We start from the raw sequence: 23,665 nt of genomic DNA, 5'->3' as shown, positions 1-23,665 counted from the left end.
GAGACTAACAGCCCACATAGTCAGACAGGGTCTGCATCAGGACATAGAGAGACAAACAGCCCACATAGTCAGACAGGGTCTGCATCAGGACATAGAGAGACAAACAGCCCACATAGTCAGACAGGGTCTGCATCAGGACATAGAGAGACAAACAGCCCACATAGTCAGACAGGGTCTGCATCAGGACACAGAGACTAACAGCCCACATAGTCAGACAGGGTCTGCATCAGGACATAGAGACTAACAGCCCACATAGTCAGACAGGGTCTGCATCAGGACATAGAGACTAACAGCCCACATAGTCAGACAGGGTCTGCATCATGACATAGAGACTAACAGCCCACATAGTCAGACAGGGTCTGCATCAGGACATAGAGAGACTAACAGCCCACATAGTCAGACAGGGTCTGCATCAGGACATAGAGAGACTAACAGCCCACATAGTCAGACAGGGTCTGCATCAGGACATAGAGACTAACAGCCCACATAGTCAGACAGGGTCTGCATCAGGACATAGAGACTAACAGCCCACATAGTCAGACAGGGTCTGCATCAGGACATAGAGAGACTAACAGCCCACATAGTCAGACAGGGTCTGCATCAGGACATAGAGACTAACAGCCCACATAGACAGACAGGGTCTGCATCAGGACATAGAGACTAACAGCCCACATAGTCAGACAGGGTCTGCATCAGGACATAGAGACTAACAGCCCACATAGTCAGACAGGGTCTGCATCAGGACATAGAGACTAACAGCCCACATAGTCAGACAGGGTCTGCATCAGGACATAGAGAGACAAACAGCCCACATAGTCAGACAGGGTCTGCATCAGGACATAGAGAGACAAACAGCCCACATAGTCAGACAGGGTCTGCATCAGGACATAGAGAGACAAACAGCCCACATAGTCAGACAGGGTCTGCATCAGGACATAGAGAGACAAACAGCCCACATAGTCAGACAGGGTCTGCATCAGGACATAGAGACTAACAGCCCACATAGTCAGACAGGGTCTGCATCAGGACATAGAGACTAACAGCCCACATAGTCAGACAGGGTCTGCATCAGGACATAGAGAGACAAACAGCCCACATAGTCAGACAGGGTCTGCATCAGGACATAGAGAGACAAACAGCCCACATAGTCAGACAGGGTCTGCATCAGGACATAGAGAGACAAACAGCCCACATAGTCAGACAGGGTCTGCATCAGGACATAGAGAGACTAACAGCCCACATAGTCAGACAGGGTCTGCATCAGGACATAGAGACTAACAGCCCACATAGTCAGACAGGGTCTGCATCAGGACATAGAGACTAACAGCCCACATAGTCAGACAGGGTCTGCATCAGGACATAGAGACTAACAGCCCATATAGTCAGACAGGGTCTGCATCAGGACATAGAGACTAACAGCCCACATAGTCAGACAGGGTCTGCATCATGACATAGAGACTAACAGCCCACATAGTCAGACAGGGTCTGCATCAGGACATAGAGAGACTAACAGCCCACATAGTCAGACAGGGTCTGCATCAGGACATAGAGAGACTAACAGCCCACATAGTCAGACAGGGTCTGCATCAGGACATAGAGACTAACAGCCCACATAGTCAGACAGGGTCTGCATCAGGACATAGAGACTAACAGCCCACATAGTCAGACAGGGTCTGCATCAGGACATAGAGAGACTAACAGCCCACATAGTCAGACAGGGTCTGCATCAGGACATAGAGACTAACAGCCCACATAGACAGACAGGGTCTGCATCAGGACATAGAGACTAACAGCCCACATAGTCAGACAGGGTCTGCATCAGGACATAGAGACTAACAGCCCACATAGTCAGACAGGGTCTGCATCAGGACATAGAGACTAACAGCCCACATAGTCAGACAGGGTCTGCATCAGGACATAGAGAGACATCAGCCCACATAGTCAGACAGGGTCTGCATCAGGACATAGAGAGACAAACAGCCCACATAGTCAGACAGGGTCTGCATCAGGACATAGAGACTAACAGCCCACATAGTCAGACAGGGTCTGCATCAGGACATAGAGACTAACAGCCCACATAGTCAGACAGGGTCTGCATCAGGACATAGAGACTAACAGCCCACATAGTCAGACAGGGTCTGCATCATGACATAGAGACTAACAGCCCACATAGTCAGACAGGGTCTGCATCAGGACATAGAGAGACTAACAGCCCACATAGTCAGACAGGGTCTGCATCAGGACATAGAGAGACTAACAGCCCACATAGTCAGACAGGGTCTGCATCAGGACATAGAGACTAACAGCCCACATAGTCAGACAGGGTCTGCATCAGGACATAGAGACTAACAGCCCACATAGTCAGACAGGGTCTGCATCAGGACATAGAGAGACTAACAGCCCACATAGTCAGACAGGGTCTGCATCAGGACATAGAGACTAACAGCCCACATAGACAGACAGGGTCTGCATCAGGACATAGAGACTAACAGCCCACATAGTCAGACAGGGTCTGCATCAGGACATAGAGACTAACAGCCCACATAGTCAGACAGGGTCTGCATCAGGACATAGAGACTAACAGCCCACATAGTCAGACAGGGTCTGCATCAGGACATAGAGAGACAAACAGCCCACATAGTCAGACAGGGTCTGCATCAGGACATAGAGAGACAAACAGCCCACATAGTCAGACAGGGTCTGCATCAGGACATAGAGAGACAAACAGCCCACATAGTCAGACAGGGTCTGCATCAGGACACAGAGACTAACAGCCCACATAGTCAGACAGGGTCTGCATCAGGACATAGAGACTAACAGCCCACATAGTCAGACAGGGTCTGCATCAGGACATAGAGACTAACAGCCCACATAGTCAGACAGGGTCTGCATCATGACATAGAGACTAACAGCCCACATAGTCAGACAGGGTCTGCATCAGGACATAGAGAGACTAACAGCCCACATAGTCAGACAGGGTCTGCATCAGGACATAGAGAGACTAACAGCCCACATAGTCAGACAGGGTCTGCATCAGGACATAGAGACTAACAGCCCACATAGTCAGACAGGGTCTGCATCAGGACATAGAGACTAACAGCCCACATAGTCAGACAGGGTCTGCATCAGGACATAGAGAGACTAACAGCCCACATAGTCAGACAGGGTCTGCATCAGGACATAGAGACTAACAGCCCACATAGACAGACAGGGTCTGCATCAGGACATAGAGACTAACAGCCCACATAGTCAGACAGGGTCTGCATCAGGACATAGAGACTAACAGCCCACATAGTCAGACAGGGTCTGCATCAGGACATAGAGACTAACAGCCCACATAGTCAGACAGGGTCTGCATCAGGACATAGAGAGACAAACAGCCCACATAGTCAGACAGGGTCTGCATCAGGACATAGAGAGACAAACAGCCCACATAGTCAGACAGGGTCTGCATCAGGACATAGAGAGACAAACAGCCCACATAGTCAGACAGGGTCTGCATCAGGACATAGAGACTAACAGCCCACATAGTCAGACAGGGTCTGCATCAGGACATAGAGACTAACAGCCCACATAGTCAGACAGGGTCTGCATCAGGACATAGAGAGACAAACAGCCCACATAGTCAGACAGGGTCTGCATCAGGACATAGAGAGACAAACAGCCCACATAGTCAGACAGGGTCTGCATCAGGACATAGAGAGACAAACAGCCCACATAGTCAGACAGGGTCTGCATCAGGACATAGAGAGACTAACAGCCCACATAGTCAGACAGGGTCTGCATCAGGACATAGAGAGACAAACAGCCCACATAGTCAGACAGGGTCTGCATCAGGACATAGAGACTAACAGCCCACATAGTCAGACAGGGTCTGCATCAGGACATAGAGACTAACAGCCCACATAGTCAGACAGGGTCTGCATCAGGACATAGAGACTAACAGCCCACATAGTCAGACAGGGTCTGCATCAGGACATAGAGAGACTAACAGCCCACATAGTCAGACAGGGTCTGCATCAGGACATAGAGACTAACAGCCCACATAGTCAGACAGGGTCTGCATCAGGACATAGAGACTAACAGCCCACATAGTCAGACAGGGTCTGCATCAGGACATAGAGAGACTAACAGCCCACATAGTCAGACAGGGTCTGCATCAGGACATAGAGACTAACAGCCCACATAGACAGACAGGGTCTGCATCAGGACATAGAGACTAACAGCCCACATAGACAGACAGGGTCTGCATCAGGACATAGAGAGACAAACAGCCCACATAGACAGACAGGGTCTGCATCAGGACATAGAGAGACAAACAGCCCACATAGTCAGACAGGATCTGCATCAGGACATAGAGACTAACAGCCCACATAGACAGACAGGGTCTGCATCAGGACATAGAGAGACAAACAGCCCACATAGACAGACAGGGTCTGCATCAGGACATAGAGAGACAAACAGCCCACATAGACAGACAGGGTCTGCATCAGGACATAGAGAGACAAACAGCCCACATAGTCAGACAGGGTCTGCATCAGGACATAGAGAGACAAACAGCCCACATAGTCAGACAGGGTCTGCATCAGGACATAGAGAGACTAACAGCCCACATAGACAGATAGGGTCTGCATCAGGACATAGAGACTAACAGCCCACATAGTCAGACAGGGTCTGCATCAGGACATAGAGAGACTAACAGCCCACATAGTCAGACAGGGTCTGCATCAGGACATAGAGAGACTAACAGCCCACATAGACAGACAGGGTCTGCATCAGGACATAGAGACTAACAGCCCACATAGTCAGACAGGGTCTGCATCAGGACATAGAGACTAACAGCCCACATAGTCAGACAGGGTCTGCATCAGGACATAGAGACTAACAGCCCACATAGACAGACAGGGTCTGCATCAGGACATAGAGAGACTAACAGCCCACATAGACAGACAGGGTCTGCATCAGGACATAAAGAGACTAACAGCCCACATGGTCAGACAGGGTCTGCATCAGGACATAGAGACTAACAGCCCACATAGACAGACAGGGTCTGCATCAGGACATAGAGAGACAAACAGCCCACATAGTCAGACAGGGTCTGCATCAGGACATAAAGAGACTAACAGCCCACATAGTCAGACAGGGTCTGCATCAGGACATAGAGACTAACAGCCCACATAGTCAGACAGGGTCTGCATCAGGACATAGAGACAAACAGCCCACATAGTCAAACAGGGTCTGCATCAGGACATAGAGAGACTAACAGCCCACATAGTCAGACAGGGTCTGCATCAGGACATAGAGACTAACAGCCCACATAGTCAGACAGGGTCTGCATCAGGACATAGAGAGACTAACAGCCCACATAGACAGACAGGGTCTGCATCAGGACATAGAGACTAACAGCCCACATAGACAGACAGGGTCTGCATCAGGACATAGAGAGACTAACAGCCCACAAAGACAGACAGGGTCTGCATCAGGACATAGAGACTAACAGCCCACATAGACAGACAGGGTCTGCATCAGGACATAGAGACTAACAGCCCACATAGACAGACAGGGTCTGCATCAGGACATAGAGACTAACAGCCCACATAGACAGACAGGGTCTGCATCAGGACATAGAGAGACTAACAGCCCACATAGTCAGACAGGGTCTGCATCAGGACATAGAGAGACAAACAGCCCAGATAGACAGACAGGGTCTGCATCAGGACATAGAGAGACTAACAGCCCACATAGTCAGACAGGGTCTGCATCAGGACATAGAGAGACTAAAAGCCCACATAGTCAGACAGGGTCTGCATCAGGACATAGAGAGACTAACAGCCCACATAGTCAGACAGGGTCTGCATCAGGACATAGAGAGACAAACAGCCCACATAGTCAGACAGGGTCTGCATCAGGACATAGAGAGACTAACAGCCCACATAGACAGACAGGGTCTGCATCAGGACATAGAGACTAACAGCCCACATAGTCAGACAGGGTCTGCATCAGGACATAGAGAGACTAACAGCCCACATAGTCAGACAGGGTCTGCATCAGGACATAGAGAGACTAACAGCCCACATAGACAGACAGGGTCTGCATCAGGACATAGAGACTAACAGCCCACATAGTCAGACAGGGTCTGCATCAGGACATAGAGACTAACAGCCCACATAGTCAGACAGGGTCTGCATCAGGACATAGAGACTAACAGCCCACATAGACAGACAGGGTCTGCATCAGGACATAGAGAGACTAACAGCCCACATAGTCAGACAGGGTCTGCATCAGGACATAAAGAGACTAACAGCCCACATAGTCAGACAGGGTCTGCATCAGGACATAGAGAGACTAACAGCCCACATAGTCAGACAGGGTCTGCATCAGGACATAGAGACTAACAGCCCACATAGACAGACAGGGTCTGCATCAGGACATAGAGAGACAAACAGCCCACATAGTCAGACAGGGTCTGCATCAGGACATAAAGAGACTAACAGCCCACATAGTCAGACAGGGTCTGCATCAGGACATAGAGACTAACAGCCCACATAGTCAGACAGGGTCTGCATCAGGACATAGAGACAAACAGCCCACATAGTCAGACAGGGTCTGCATCAGGACATAGAGACTAACAGCCCACATAGTCAGACAGGGTCTGCATCAGGACATAGAGAGACTAACAGCCCACATAGACAGACAGGGTCTGCATCAGGACATAGAGACTAACAGCCCACATAGTCAGACAGGGTCTGCATTAGGACATAGAGAGACAAACAGCCCACATAGACAGACAGGGTCTGCATCAGGACATAGAGACTAACAGCCCACATAGACAGACAGGGTCTGCATCAGGACATAGAGAGACTAACAGCCCACAAAGACAGACAGGGTCTGCATCAGGACATAGAGACTAACAGCCCACATAGACAGACAGGGTCTGCATCAGGACATAGAGAGACAAACAGCCCACATAGTCAGACAGGGTCTGCATCAGGACATAGAGACTAACAGCCCACATAGACAGACAGGGTCTGCATCAGGACATAGAGACTAACAGCCCACATAGACAGACAGGGTCTGCATCAGGACATAGAGAGACTAACAGCCCACATAGTCAGACAGGGTCTGCATCAGGACATAGAGAGACAAACAGCCCAGATAGACAGACAGGGTCTGCATCAGGACATAGAGAGACTAACAGCCCACATAGTCAGACAGGGTCTGCATCAGGACATAGAGAGACTAACAGCCCACATAGTCAGACAGGGTCTGCATCAGGACATAGAGAGACTAACAGCCCACATAGTCAGACAGGGTCTGCATCAGGACATAGAGAGACTAACAGCCCACATAGTCAGACAGGGTCTGCATCAGGACATAGAGAGACTAACAGCCCACATAGACAGACAGGGTCTGCATCAGGACATAGAGACTAACAGCCCACATAGTCAGACAGGGTCTGCATCAGGACATAGAGTAACTAACAGCCCACATAGTCAGACAGGGTCTGCATCAGGACATAGAGAGACTAACAGCCCACATAGACAGACAGGGTCTGCATCAGGACATAGAGACTAACAGCCCACATAGTCAGACAGGGTCTGCATCAGGACATAGAGACTAACAGCCCACATAGTCAGACAGGGTCTGCATCAGGACATAGAGACTAACAGCCCACATAGGCAGACAGGGTCTGCATCAGGACATAGAGAGACTAACAGCCCACATAGTCAGACAGGGTCTGCATCAGGACATAAAGAGACTAACAGCCCACATAGTCAGACAGGGTCTGCATCAGGACATAGAGAGACTAACAGCCCACATAGTCAGACAGGGTCTGCATCAGGACATAGAGACTAACAGCCCACATAGTCAGACAGGGTCTGCATCAGGACATAGAGAGACAAACAGCCCACATAGACAGACAGGGTCTGCATCAGGACATAGAGACTAACAGCCCACATAGACAGACAGGGTCTGCATCAGGACATAGAGAGACTAACAGCCCACATAGACAGACAGGGTCTGCATCAGGACATAGAGACTAACAGCCCACATAGACAGACAGGGTCTGCATCAGGACATAGAGAGACAAACAGCCCACATAGTCAGACAGGGTCTGCATCAGGACATAGAGACTAACAGCCCACATAGATAGACAGGGTCTGCATCAGGACATAGAGACTAACAGCCCACATAGACAGACAGGGTCTGCATCAGGACATAGAGAGACTAACAGCCCACATAGTCAGACAGGGTCTGCATCAGGACATAGAGAGACAAACAGCCCAGATAGACAGACAGGGTCTGCATCAGGACATAGAGAGACTAACAGCCCACATAGTCAGACAGGGTCTGCATCAGGACATAGAGAGACTAACAGCCCACATAGTCAGACAGGGTCTGCATCAGGACATAGAGAGACTAACAGCCCACATAGTCAGACAGGGTCTGCATCAGGACATAGAGAGACAAACAGCCCACATAGACAGACAGGGTCTGCATCAGGACATAGAGAGAATAACAGCCCACATAGTCAGACAGGGTCTGCATCAGGACATAGAGACTAACAGCCCACATAGACAGACAGGGTCTGCATCAGGACATAGAGAGACAAACAGCCCACATAGTCAGACAGGGTCTGCATCAGGACATAGAGACTAACAGCCCACATAGACAGACAGGGTCTGCATCAGGACATAGAGAGACAAACAGCCCACATAGTCAGACAGGGTCTGCATCAGGACATAGAGAGACTAACAGCCCACATAGACAGACAGGGTCTGCATCAGGACATAGAGACTAACAGCCCACATAGACAGACAGGGTCTGCATCAGGACATAGAGACTAACAGCCCACATAGACAGACAGGGTCTGCATCAGGACATAGAGACTAACAGCCCACATAGTCAAACAGGGTCTGCATCAGGACATAGAGACTAACAGCCCACATAGTCAGACAGGGTCTGCATCAGGACATAGAGAGACAAACAGCCCACATAGTCAGACAGGGTCTGCATCAGGACATAGAGACTAACAGCCCACATAGTCAGACAGGGTCTGCATCAGGACATAGAGAGACTAACAGCCCACATAGTCAGACAGGGTCTGCATCAGGACATAGAGACTAACAGCCCACATAGACAGACAGGGTCTGCATCAGGACATAGAGACTAACAGCCAACATAGTCAGACAGGGTCTGCATCAGGACATAGAGAGACTAACAGCCCACATAGTCAGACAGGGTCTGCATCAGGACATAGAGACTAACAGCCCACAAAGACAGACAGGGTCTGCATCAGGACATAGAGAGACTAACAGCCCACATAGTCAGACAGGGTCTGCATCAGGACATAGAGAGACAAACAGCCCAGATAGACAGACAGGGTCTGCATCAGGACATAGAGAGACTAACAGCCCACATAGTCAGACAGGGTCTGCATCAGGACATAGAGAGACTAACAGCCCACATAGTCAGACAGGGTCTGCATCAGGACATAGAGAGACTAACAGCCCACATAGTCAGACAGGGTCTGCATCAGGACATAGAGACTAACAGCCCACATAGACAGACAGGGTCTGCATCAGGACATAGAGAGACAAACAGCCCACATAGTCAGACAGGGTCTGCATCAGGACATAGAGACTAACAGCCCACATAGACAGACAGGGTCTGCATCAGGACATAGAGAGACAAACAGCCCACATAGTCAGACAGGGTCTGCATCAGGACATAGAGAGACTAACAGCCCACATAGACAGACAGGGTCTGCATCAGGACATAGAGACTAACAGCCCACATAGACAGACAGGGTCTGCATCAGGACATAGAGACTAACAGCCCACATAGACAGACAGGGTCTGCATCAGGACATAGAGACTAACAGCCCACATAGTCAGACAGGGTCTGCATCAGGACATAGAGACTAACAGCCCACATAGTCAGACAGGGTCTGCATCAGGACATAGAGAGACAAACAGCCCACATAGTCAGACAGGGTCTGCATCAGGACATAGAGAGACTAACAGCCCACATAGTCAGACAGGGTCTGCATCAGGACATAGAGAGACTAACAGCCCACATAGTCAGACAGGGTCTGCATCAGGACATAGAGACTAACAGCCCACATAGACAGACAGGGTCTGCATCAGGACATAGAGACTAACAGCCCACATAGTCAGACAGGGTCTGCATCAGGACATAGAGAGACTAACAGCCCACATAGTCAGACAGGGTCTGCATCAGGACATAGAGACTAACAGCCCACATAGACAGACAGGGTCTGCATCAGGACATAGAGAGAATAACAGCCCACATAGACAGACAGGGTCTGCATCAGGACATAGAGACTAACAGCCCAGATAGACAGACAGGGTCTGCATCAGGACATAGAGAGACAAACAGCCCACATAGACAGACAGGGTCTGCATCAGGACATAGAGAGACAAACAGCCCACATAGTCAGACAGGGTCTGCATCAGGACATAGAGACTAACAGCCCACATAGTCAGACAGGGTCTGCATCAGGACATAGAGAGACTAACAGCCCACATAGTCAGACATGGTCTGCATCAGGACATAGAGAGACTAACAGCCCACATAGTCAGACAGGGTCTGCATCAGGACATAGAGAGAATAACAGCCCACATAGTCAGACAGGGTCTGCATCAGGACATAGAGAGAATAACAGCCCACATAGTCAGACAGGGTCTGCATCAGGACATAGAGAGAATAACAGCCCACATAGTCAGACAGGGTCTGCATCAGGACATAGAGAGAATAACAGCCCACATAGTCAGACAGGGTCTGCATCAGGACATAGAGAGAATAACAGCCCACATAGTCAGACAGGGTCTGCATCAGGACATAGAGAGAATAACAGCCCACATAGACAGACAGGGTCTGCATCAGGACATAGAGACTAACAGCCCAGATAGACAGACAGGGTCTGCATCAGGACATAGAGACTAACAGCCCACATAGACAGACAGGGTCTGCATCAGGACATAGAGAGACAAACAGCCCACATAGACAGACAGGGTCTGTATCAGGACATAGAGAGACTAACAGCCCACATAGACAGACAGGGTCTGCATCAGGACATAGAGACTAACAGCCCACATAGTCAGACAGGGTCTGCATCAGGACATAGAGACTAACAGCCCACATAGTCAGACAGGGTCTGCATCAGGACATAGAGAGACAAACAGCCCACATAGTCAGACAGGGTCTGCATCAGGACATAGAGAGAATAACAGCCCACATAGACAGACAGGGTCTGCATCAGGACATAGAGACTAACAGCCCACATAGACAGACAGGGTCTGCATCAGGACATAGAGAGACAAACAGCCCACATAGTCAGACAGGGTCTGCATCAGGACATAGAGACTAACAGCCCACATAGACAGACAGGGTCTGCATCAGGACATAGAGAGACAAACAGCCCACATAGTCAGACAGGGTCTGCATCAGGACATAAAGAGACTAACAGCCGACTATGAATGTCAGACTATGAATGCCCCCCCATGTCAGACTATGAATGCCCCCCCCATGTCAGACTATGAATGCTCCCCGATGTCAGACTATGAATGCCCCCCCCATGTCAGACTATGAATGCTCCCCCATGTCAGACTATGAATACCCCTCCATGTCAGACAATGAATACCCCCCCATGTCAGACTATGAATGCCCCCCCATGTCAAACTATGAATGCCCCCCCCATGTCAGACTATGAATGCCCCCCCATGTCAGACTATGAATCCCCCCCCATGTCAAACTATGAATGCCCCTCCATGTCAGACAATGAATACCCCCCCATGTCAGACTATGAATGCCCCCCCATGTCATACTATGAATGCCCCCCCATGTCAGACTATGAATGCTCCCCCATGTCAGACTATGAATGCCCCCCCCCCATGTCAGACTATGAATACCCCTCCATGTCAGACAATGAATACCCCCCCATGTCAGACTATGAATGCCCCCCCATGTCATACTATGAATGCCCCCCCCATGTCAGACTATGAATGCCCCCCCCATGGCAGACTATGAATGCCCCCCCATGTCAGACTATGAATTCCCCCCCCCATGTCAGACTATGAATACCCCCCCATGTCAGACTATGAATGCCCCCCCCATGTCAGACTATGAATGCCCCCCCCCCCATGTCAGACTATGAATGCCCCCCCCATGTCAGACTATGAATGCCCCCCATGTCAGACTATGAATGCCCCCCCCCCCATGTCAGACTATGAATGCCCCCGACCATGTCAGACTATGAATGCCCCCCCATGTCATACTATGAATGCCCCCCCCATGTCAGACTATGAATGCCCCCCCATGTCAGACTATGAATGCCCCCCCATGTCAGACTATGAATGCCCCCCCATCTCAGACTATGAATGCCCCCCCATGTCATACTATGAATCCCCCCCCATGTCAGACTATGAATCCCCCCCATGTCAGAATATGAATGCCCCCCCATGTCAGACTATGAATGCCCCCCCATGTCAGACTATGAATGCCCCCCCAAGTCAGACTATGAATGTCCCCCCATGTCATACTATGAATGCCCCCCCCATGTCAGACTATGAATGCACCCACATGTCAGACTATGAATGCCCCCCCATGTCAGACTATGAATGCCCCCCATGTCAGACTATGAATTCCCCCCCATGTCAGACTATGAATGCACCCCCATGTCAGACTATGAATGCCCCCCCATGTCAGACTATGAATGCCCCCCCATGTCAGACTATGAATGCCCCCCCATGTCAGACTATGAATGCCCCTCCATGTCAGACTATGAATGCCCCCCCATGTCAGACTATGAATGCCCCCCCATGTCAGACTATGAATGCCCCTCCATGTCAGACTATGAATGCCCCCCCATGTCAGACTATGACAGCCCCCCCATGTCAGACTATGAATGCCCCCCCATGTCAGACTATGAATGCCCCCCCATGTCAGACTATGAATGCCCCCCCCATGTCAGACTATGAATGTCCCCCCATGTCAGACTATGAATGCCCCCCCTTGTCAGACTATGAATGCCCCCCCATGTCAGACTATGAATGCCCCCCCATGTCAGACTATGAATGCCCTCCCCATGTCAGAATATGAATGCCCCCCCATGTCAGACTATGAATGCTCCCCCATGTCAGACTATGAATGCCCCCCCCATGTCAGACTATGAATGCCTTCCCCATGTCAGACTATGAATGCCCCCCCATGTCAGACTATGAATGCCCCCCCATGTCAGACTATGAATGCCCCCCCATGTCAGAATATGAATGCCCCCCCATGTCAGACTATGAATGCTCCCCCATGTCAGACTATGAATGCCCCCCCATGTCAGACTATGAATGCCCCCCCCATGTCATACTATGAATGCCCCCCCATGTCAGACTATGAATGCCCTCCCCATGTCAGAATATGAATGCCCCCCCATGTCAGACTATGAATGCTCCCCCATGTCAGACTATGAATGCCCCCCCATGTCAGACTATGAATGCCTTCCCCATGTCAGACTATGAATGCTCCCCCATGTCAGACTATGAATGCCCCCCCATGTCAGACTATGAATGCCCCCCCATGTCAGACTATGAATGCCCCCCATGTCAGACTATGAATGCTCCCCCATGTCAGACTATGAATGCCCCCCCATGTCAGACTATGAATGCTCCCCCATGTCAGACTATGAATACCCCTCCATGTCAGACAATGAATACCCCCCCATGTCAGACTATGAATGCCCCCCCATGTCATACTATGAATGCCCCCCCCCATGTCAGACTATGAATGCCCCCCCATGTCAGACTATGAATGCCCCCCCATGTCAGACTATGAATGCCCCTCCATGTCAGACAATGAATACCCCCCCATGTCAGACTATGAATGCCCCCCCATGTCATACTATGAATGCCCCCCCATGTCAGACTATGAATGCTCCCCCATGTCAGACTATGAATGCCCCCCCCCATGTCAGACTATGAATACCCCTCCATGTCAGACAATGAATACCCCCCCATGTCAGACTATGAATGCCCCCCCATGTCATACTATGAATGCCCCCCCCATGTCAGACTATGAATGCCCCCCCCATGGCAGACTATGAATGCCCCCCCATGTCAGACTATGAATGCCCCCCCCATGTCAGACTATGAATACCCCCCCATGTCAGACTATGAATGCCCCCCATCTCAGACTATGAATGCCCCCCCCCATGTCAGACTATGAATGCCCCCCCATGTCAGACTATGAATGCCCCCCCATGTCAGACTATGAATGCCCCCCCATGTCAGACTATGAATGCCCCCCCATGTCAGACTATGAATGCCCCCCCATGTCAGACTATGAATGCCCCCGACCATGTCAGACTATGAATGCCCCCCCCCCCCATGTCAGACTATGAATGCCCCCGACCATGTCAGACTATGAATGCCCCCCCATGTCATACTATGAATGCCCCCCCCATGTCAGACTATGAATGCCCCCCCATGTCAGACTATGAATGCCCCCCCATGTCAGACTATGAATCCCCCCCATGTCAGACTATGAATCCCCCCCATGTCAGAATATGAATGCCCCCCCATGTCAGACTATGAATGCCCCCCCATGTCAGACTATGAATGCCCCCCCCATGTCATACTATGAATGCCCCCCCCATGTCAGACTATGAATGCACCCACATGTCAGACTATGAATGCCCCCCCATGTCAGACTATGAATTCCCCCCCATGTCAGACTATGAATGCACCCCCATGTCAGACTATGAATGCCCCCCCATGTCAGACTATGAATGCCCCCCCATGTCAGACTATGAATGCCCCCCCATGTCAGACTATGAATGCCCCTCCATGTCAGACAATGAATGCCCCCCCATGTCAGACTATGAATGTCCCCCCCATGTCAGACTATGAATGCCCCTCCATGTCAGACTATGAATGCCCCCCCATGTCAGACTATGAATGCCCCCCCATGTCAGACTATGAATGCCCCCCCATGTCAGACTATGAATGCCCCCCCATGTCAGACTATGAATGCCCCCCCATGTCAGACTATGAATGCCCCCCCCATGTCAGACTATGAATGCCCCCCCATGTCAGACTATGAATGCCCCTCCATGTCATACTATGAATGCCCCCCCATGTCAGACTATGAATGCCCCCCCATGTCATACTATGAATGCCCCCCCATGTTAGACTATGAATGCCCCCCCATGTCAGACTATGACAGCCCCCCCATGTCAGACTATGAATGCCCCCCCCATGTCAGACTATGAATGCCCCCCCATGTCATACTATGAATGCCCCCCCATGTCATACTATGAATGCCCCCCCATGTCAGACTATGAATGCCCCCCCCATGTCAGACTATGAATGCCCCCCCATGTCATACTATGAATGCCCCCACATGTTAGACTATGAATGCCCCCCCCATGTCAGACTATGAATGCCCCCCCATGTCATACTATGAATGCCCCCCCATGTCAGACTATGAATGCCCCCCCCATGTCAGACTATGAATGTCCCCCCATGTCAGACTATGAATGCCCCCCCATGTCAGACTATGAATGCCCCCCCATGTCATACTATGAATGCTCCCCCATGTCAGACTATGAATGCCCCCCCATGTCAGACTATGAATGCCACCCCATGTTAGACTATGACAGCCCCCCCATGTCAGACTATGAATGCCCCCCCATGTCAGACTATGAATGCCCCCCCATGTCATACTATGAATGCCCCCCCATGTCAGACTATGAATGCCCCCCCCATGTCAGACTATGAATGCCCCCCCATGTCATACTATGAATTCCCCCCCATGTTAGACTATGAATGCCCCACCCATGTCAGACTATGAATGCCCCCCCATGTCAGACTATGAATGCCCCCCCATGTCAGACTATGAATGCCCCCCCATGTCAGACTATGAATGCCCCCCCATGTCAGACTATGAATGCCCCTCCATGTCAGACAATGAATGCCCCCCCATGTCAGACTATGAATGTCCCCCCCATGTCAGACTATGAATGCCCCTCCATGTCAGACTATGAATGCCCCCCCATGTCAGACTATGAATGCCCCCCCATGTCAGACTATGAATGCCCCCCCATGTCAGACTATGAATGCCCCCCCATGTCAGACTATGAATGCCCCCCCATGTCAGACTATGAATGCCCCCCCCATGTCAGACTATGAATGTCCCCCCATGTCAGACTATGAATGCCCCCCCATGTCAGACTATGAATGCCCCCCCATGTCAGACTGAATGTCCCCCCATGTCAGACTATGAATGCCCCTCCATGTCATACTATGAATGCCCCCCCATGTCAGACTATGAATGCCCCCCCATGTCATACTATGAATGCCCCCCCATGTTAGACTATGAATGCCCCCCCATGTCAGACTATGACAGCCCCCCCATGTCAGACTATGAATGCCCCCCCCATGTCAGACTATGAATGCCCCCCCATGTCATACTATGAATGCCCCCCCATGTCATACTATGAATGCCCCCCCATGTCAGACTATGAATGCCCCCCCCATGTCAGACTATGAATGCCCCCCCATGTCATACTATGAATGCCCCCACATGTTAGACTATGAATGCCCCCCCCATGTCAGACTATGAATGCCCCCCCATGTCATACTATGAATGCCCCCCCATGTCAGACTATGAATGCCCCCCCCATGTCAGACTATGAATGTCCCCCCATGTCAGACTATGAATGCCCCCCCATGTCAGACTATGAATGCCCCCCCATGTCATACTATGAATGCTCCCCCATGTCAGACTATGAATGCCCCCCCATGTCAGACTATGAATGCCACCCCATGTTAGACTATGACAGCCCCCCCATGTCAGACTATGAATGCCCCCCCATGTCAGACTATGAATGCCCCCCCATGTCATACTATGAATGCCCCCCCATGTCAGACTATGAATGCCCCCCCCATGTCAGACTATGAATGCCCCCCCATGTCATACTATGAATTCCCCCCCATGTTAGACTATGAATGCCCCACCCATGTCAGACTATGAATGCCCCCCCATGTCATACTATGAATGCCCCCCCATGTCAGACTATGAATGTCCCCCCATGTCAGACTATGAATGCCCCCCCATGTCAGACTATGAATGCCCCCCCATGTCAGACTATGAATGCCCCCCCATGTCAGACTATGAATGTCCCCCCATGTCAGACTATGAATGCCCCCCCTTGTCAGACTATGAATGCCCCCCCATGTCAGACTATGAATGCCCCCCCATGTCAGACTATGAATGCCCCCCCATGTCAGACTATGAATGCCCCCCCCATGTCAGACTATGAATGCTCCCCCATGTCAGACTATGAATGCCCCCCCATGTCAGACTATGAATGCCCCCCCATGTCAGACTATGAATTCCTCCCCATGTCAGACTATGAATGCCCCCCATGTCAGACTATGAATGCCCCCCCATGTCAGACTATGAATGCCCCCCCATGTCAGACTATGAATGCCCCCCCATGTCAGACTATGAATGCCCTCCCCATGTCAGAATATGAATGCCCCCCCATGTCATACTATGAATGCCCCCCCATGAACCAGAGGAGCCTTCTATAATCAGTCTGTATTCAGAATATGCAGTTGAAGTCGGAAGTTTACATACATCTTAGTCAAATACATTTAAACTCAGTTTTCACAATTCCTGACATTTAATCCGAGTAAAAATTCCCTGTTTTAGGTCAGTTAGGATCACCACTTTATTTTAAGAATGTGAAATGTCAGAATAATAGTAGAGAGAATGATTTATTTCAGCTTTTATTTCTTTCATCACATTCCCAGTGGGTCAGAAGTTTACATACACTCAATTAGTATTTGGTAGCATTGCCTTCAAATTGTTTAACTTGGGTCAAACGTTTCAGGTAGCCTTCCACAAGCTTCCCACAGTAAGTTGGGTGACGTTTGTCCCATTCCTCCTGACAGAGCTGGTGTAACCGAGTCAGGTTTGTAGGCCTCCTTGCTCGCACACACGCTTTTTCAGTTCTGCCCACACATTTTCTATAGGCTTGAGGTCAGGGCTTTGTGATGGCCACTCCAATACCTTGACCTTGTTGTCCTGAAGCCTTTTTGCCACATCTTTGGAAGTATGCTTGGGGTCATTGTCCATTTGGAAGACCCATTTGCGACCAAGCTTTAACTTCCTGACTGATGTCTTGAGATGTTGCTTCAATATATCCACATCATTTTCCTGCCTCATGATGCCATTTATTTGGTGAAGTGCACCAGTCCCTCCTGCAGCAAAGCACCCACACAACATGATGCTGCCACCCCCGTGCTTCACGGTTGGGATGGTGTTCTTCAGCTTGCAAGCCTCCCCCTTTTTCCTCCAAACATAACGATCGTCATTATGGCCAAACATTTATATTTTTGTTTCATCAGACCAGAGGACATTTCTCCACAAAGTACGATCTTTGTCCTCATGTGCAGTTGCAAACCGTAGTCTGGCTTTTTTATGGCAGTTTTGGAGCAGTGGCTTCTTCCTTGCTGAGTGGCCTTTCAGGTTATGTTGATATGGGACTTTTTTCACTATGGCGGTATGACGGCTGCGTGGTCCCATGGTGTTTCTTCTTGCGTACTATTGTTTGTACAGGTACACCTCCAATTGACTCAATTATGTCAATTAGCCTATCAGAAGCTTCTAAAGCCATTACATAATTTTCTGGAATTTTCCAAGCTGTTTAAAGGCACAGTCAACTTAGTGTTTTTAAACTTCTGACCCACTGGAATTGTGATACAGTGAATTATAAGTGAAATAATCTGTCTGTAAACAATTGTTGGAAAAAATACTTGTGTCATGCACAAAGTAGATGTCCTCACCGACTTGCCAAAACTATAGTTTGTTAACAAGAAATTTGTGGAGTGGTTGAAAAACGAGTTTTAATGAGTCTAAACTGAGTCTGAACTAAATTTGGCATAGTTCCTCAGATCCTCAAAAAGTTCTACAGCTGCAACATCGAGAGCATCCTGACTGGTTGCATCACTGCCTGGTATGGCAATTGCTCGGCCTCTGACCGCTAGGCACTACAGAGGGTAGTGCGTACGGCCCAGTACATCACTGGGGATAAGCTGTTCTGTTCTCTCTGCTTCAGCACAGAAATCGGTACCGGAGCACCAAGTCTAGGTCTAAAAGGCTTCTTTAACAGCTTCTACCCTCAAGCCATAAGACTGCTGAACAACTAATGGCTACACGGACTATTTGCATTGTCCCCCACCCCCATTTTTTTGACGCTGCTGCTACTCGACCGAGGAACCCTAGAGACCGAGGACCCCAAGGGACCGAGGAACCCTAGAGACCGAGGACCCCAAGGGACCGAGGAACCCTAGAGACCGAGGACCCCAAGGGACCGAGGAACCCTAGAGACCGAGGACCCCAAGGGACCGAGGAACCCTAGAGACCGAGGACCCCAAGGGACCGAGGAACCCTAGAGACCGAGGACATCAAGGAACCGAGGAACCCTAGAGACCGAGGACCCCAAGGGACCGAGGAACCCTAGAGACCGAGGACCTCAAGGGACCGAGGAACCCTAGAGACCGAGGACCCCAAGGGACCGAGGAACCCTAGAGACCGAGGACCCCAAGGGACCGAGGAACCCTAGAGACCGAGGACCCCTAGGGACCGAGGAACCCTAGAGACCGAGGACCTCAAGGGACCGAGGAACCCTAGAGACCGAGGACCTCAAGAGACCGAGGAACCCTAGAGACCGAGGACCTCAAGGGACCGAGGAACCCTAGAGACCGAGGACATCAAGGGACCGAGGAACCCTAGAGACCGAGGACATCAAGGGACCGAGGAACCCTAGAGACCGAGGACCCCTAGAGACCGTTTCTGTTGCTTATGCTTAGGGCCGGCCCTGCACAAACACACACACACACACACACTGGGCACACGGTGTTAAAATTAGAGCAGTGTTTTGACCCAGAATGACTTCAGATACGCTAGCTGGATACACTCTGTATTTCCACTGAGGGGGTGTCTCATGGCTGAGAAAGTGTGTGTGTGTGTGTGAATGTGTGTGTGTGTGTGGTGTGTGTGTGTGGAGGGGGGTTGCAGGCAGATATTTCACAACAAAATTCTTGCTGGACTTTGGCTCGAGGTCAATAACAGCCCCTGAGGAACCTGGAATGTTTTGGGATCACACACACACACACACACACACACACACACACACACACACACACACACACACACACACACACACACACACACACACACACACACACACACACACACACACACACACACACACACACACACACACACACACACACACACACACACACACATTCCACAATCCACCTTCAGAAAGCAGTGACTATGTAAAGGACCTAAACCCTTCGACCTGCATCAACTCCTCATGTACAGGTCCTTCAGAAAGCATTGACACTCCTGACTTATTCCACATCCATTATAAAATGGATTACATTTCCATCAAAGGGTAATATATATTTATTTTTTTACAAATTAATTAAAAATGAAAAGCTGAAATGTCTTAAATCAATTATTAATAAATTATTCAATAAGTATTCAATCCCTTTATTTATTTATTTTTACATTTTCGTCATTTAGGGGACGGTCTTATCCAGAGTGACTTAGTAATGAGTGCATTTCCATACTGGATCAACTTAGCCACATGGGACTATTATGACAAGCTAATAAGGTCCCTCAGTCGAGCAGCGAATTTCACCATGAGGGCAACGTTAGAGTTTAATGTGATAGGAGAAACCTGAGGATGGATCATTTTTTCTCCAAAACGTGCATCCTGTTTGCAACAAGGCACTAAAGTAAACCTGCAACAAATGTGGCAAAGCAATTCACTTTTTGTCCTGAATATAAAGTGTTATGTTTGCGGCAAATCCAATACAACACATTACTGAGTATCACTCTCCATATTTTCAAACATAGTGGTGGCTGCATCATGTTATGGGTATGCTTGTAATCATTAAGGACTGGGGAGTTTTTCAGGATTAAAAAATAAAAGGAATGGAGTTAAGCTTGGGGAAATTCCTAGAGGAAAACCTGGTTCAGTCTGCTTTCCACCAGACACTGGGAGATGAATTCACTTTTTAGCAGGACAATAACCTAAAACACAAAGCCAAATCTACACGGGAGTTGCTTACCAAGAAGACAGAGTTACAGTTTTGACTTAAATCTACTTGAAAATCTATGGCAAGACCTGAAAATGGTTGTCTAGTAATGATCAACAACCAATTTGACAGAGCTTGAAGAATTTTGAACAGAATAATGGGCAAATGTTGCACAATTCAGGTGTGGAAAACTATTAGCCTTACCCAGAAAGACTCACAGCTCTTAGAGCCTTACCCAGAAAGACTCACAGCTCTTAGAGCCTTACCCAGAAAGACTCACAGCTCTTAGACCCTTACTCAGAAAGACTCACAGCTCTTAGAGCCTTACCCAGAAAGACTCACAGCTCTTAGAGCCTTACCCAGAAAGACTCACAGCTCTTAGAGCCTTACCCAGAAAGACTCACAGCTCTTAGAGCCTTACCCAGAAAGACTCACAGCTCTTAGAGCCTTACCCAGAAAGACTCACAGCTCTTAGAGCCTTACCCAGAAAGACTCACAGCTCTTAGACCCTTACTCAGAAAGACTCACAGCTCTTAGAGCCTTACCCAGAAAGACTCACAGCTCTTAGAGCCTTACCCAGAAAGACTCACAGCTCTTAGAGATTTACCCAGAAAGACTCACAGCTCTTAGAGCCTTACCCAGAAAGACTCACAGCTCTTAGAGACTTACCCAGAAAGACTCACAGCTCTTAGAGACTTACCCAGAAAGACTCACAGCTCTTAGAGCCTTACCCAGAAAGACTCACAGCTCTTAGAGCCTTACCCAGAAAGACTCACAGCTCTTAGAGCCTTACCCAGAAAGACTCACAGCTCTTAGAACCTTACCCAGAAAGACTCACAGCTCTTAGAGCCTTACCCAGAAAGACTCACAGTTCTTAGAGCCTTACCCAGAAAGACTCACAGCTCTTAGAGCCTTACCCAGAAAGACTCACAGCTCTTAGAGCCTTACCCAGAAAGACTCACAGCTCTTAGAGCCTTACCCAGAAAGACTCACAGCTCTTAGAGCCTTACCCAGAAAGACTCACAGCTCTTAGAGCCTTACCCAGAAAGACTCACAGCTCTTAGAGCCTTACCCAGAAAGACTCACAGCTCTTAGAGCCTTACCCAGAAAGACTCACAGCTCTTAGAACCTTACCCAGAAAGACTCACAGCTGTAATCACTGCCAAATGTGTGCTTCTACAAATTATTGACTCAGGGGTGTGACTACTTATGTAACTGAGAGATTTCTGTATTTAATTTTCAATACATTTGCAAAAAACTTCGAAAAACATGTTTTCATTTTGTCGTTATGGGGTATTGTGTGTAGGTCAGCGAAAAAAATCATATTTAATCCATTTTGAATTCAGGCTGTAAAACAAAATGTGGAATCAGTCAAAGGGTATGAAAACTTTCTGAAGGCACTGTACTAATGAAAATTGTATGAGGATTTGCCAAAGTGTTGCTTGCCTAAATTCTATCTATATACCTCGTAAAAATATGTATAAATACCTCATGAATATCCACGTAGAACATGGCATTTCATTTATACAAGTAAAAAAATGAATACTATCGGTCGAACCGACAGCATGTTGGACCCATGTTAATTGTGCCATGGAAATCATTCGTCCCGTGGGCGCATACTCAACACACTAATAAATGCGCACATTTTATAACCGAATTCTCTCCATGCAACTTTTTTCTGTAGTCTGTTTAGGTGGCTACTCAATCATACACATTATAGTAAGATAAAGTTGAACTTACATAGATTGTATCGAACTTTCCATCGTAGAATAACACGGGTTTATCCAGCGCTAGTTGTCGCGACCGGTCATTCCCCTGTTCCAGAACGTGGTCTCCAGTGGTTTGGCCGAACGGGAAGAACTCTGCCCGGGTCAGACCATACACAGACACGGCCGATCCCAGAAGAAGGGTCGCGTAGAACAGCCATCCTTGCCCCCGCTGTGCCATGATTAGAGCTTCACAGACCGCGGAGTGGAGCAGTCCGAAGGCAGCGCTGATGCAGAGAGACTGTTGCACTGAACTAGCCCCACAGCAGATTAATCACAAAGAGATAGAGTTGTGTCCAGGGCCGGCTCTCCCCTTTTTGGGGCCCTAAACAAGATTTTAGTGGCACCCCTCTTGACGGTTGAGAAAAAAAAAGTGAATTCCCTGCAAATTCTACACATTTCGCCATGGGGCGTAGAGAAGAAATGTGCCGTTTCACAGGTAATTTCATGCAATTAGACCTATTTTGCCATGGGGTTGTAGAGATATTTTATATTTTATTTTAAAGTTAATTTCATGCAATCCTACACATTTTCTAATGAACTACACCATGTCAATATTATATCTGAGTGAGAATAACTAATTAAGTGGCTGTCAGTGACTGACAATTAATTTTTTATTTGATTTCTTGACCCTTTATTTAACTAGGCATGTCAGTTCAGAACAAATTGTTATTTACAATGACCGCCTCCCAAAAGGCCTCCTGCGGGGACCGGGACCGGGACCAGGACCGGGGATTAAAAGTATAAGACAAAACACACATC

The 23,665-nt window shown here is 49.1% G+C and overlaps 1 protein-coding gene across 2 annotated transcripts in view; it reads right to left on the bottom strand.

Moving 5' to 3' along the window:
• Positions 1-23,176, bottom strand: part of nid1a (nidogen 1a) — a 98,697-nt gene extending 75,521 nt beyond the window's left edge. For both annotated transcript variants that reach the window (XM_071391266.1, XM_071391267.1), the window contains exon 1: positions 22,878-23,176. In XM_071391266.1, the coding sequence (XP_071247367.1) occupies positions 22,878-23,084 (207 nt within the window). In that variant the 5' untranslated portion in view covers positions 23,085-23,176. The remainder of the gene's footprint in view (positions 1-22,877) is intronic.
• Positions 23,177-23,665: the final 489 nt, after the last annotated feature.

Source organism: Salvelinus alpinus, chromosome 3 (genome assembly GCF_045679555.1).
Source record: "Salvelinus alpinus chromosome 3, SLU_Salpinus.1, whole genome shotgun sequence".
In the NCBI taxonomy this organism is placed as follows: Eukaryota; Metazoa; Chordata; class Actinopteri; order Salmoniformes; family Salmonidae; genus Salvelinus; species Salvelinus alpinus.
The sequence above is the reverse complement of the archived record's forward strand: the minus strand, read 5'-3'. Positions and strand labels throughout refer to the sequence as shown.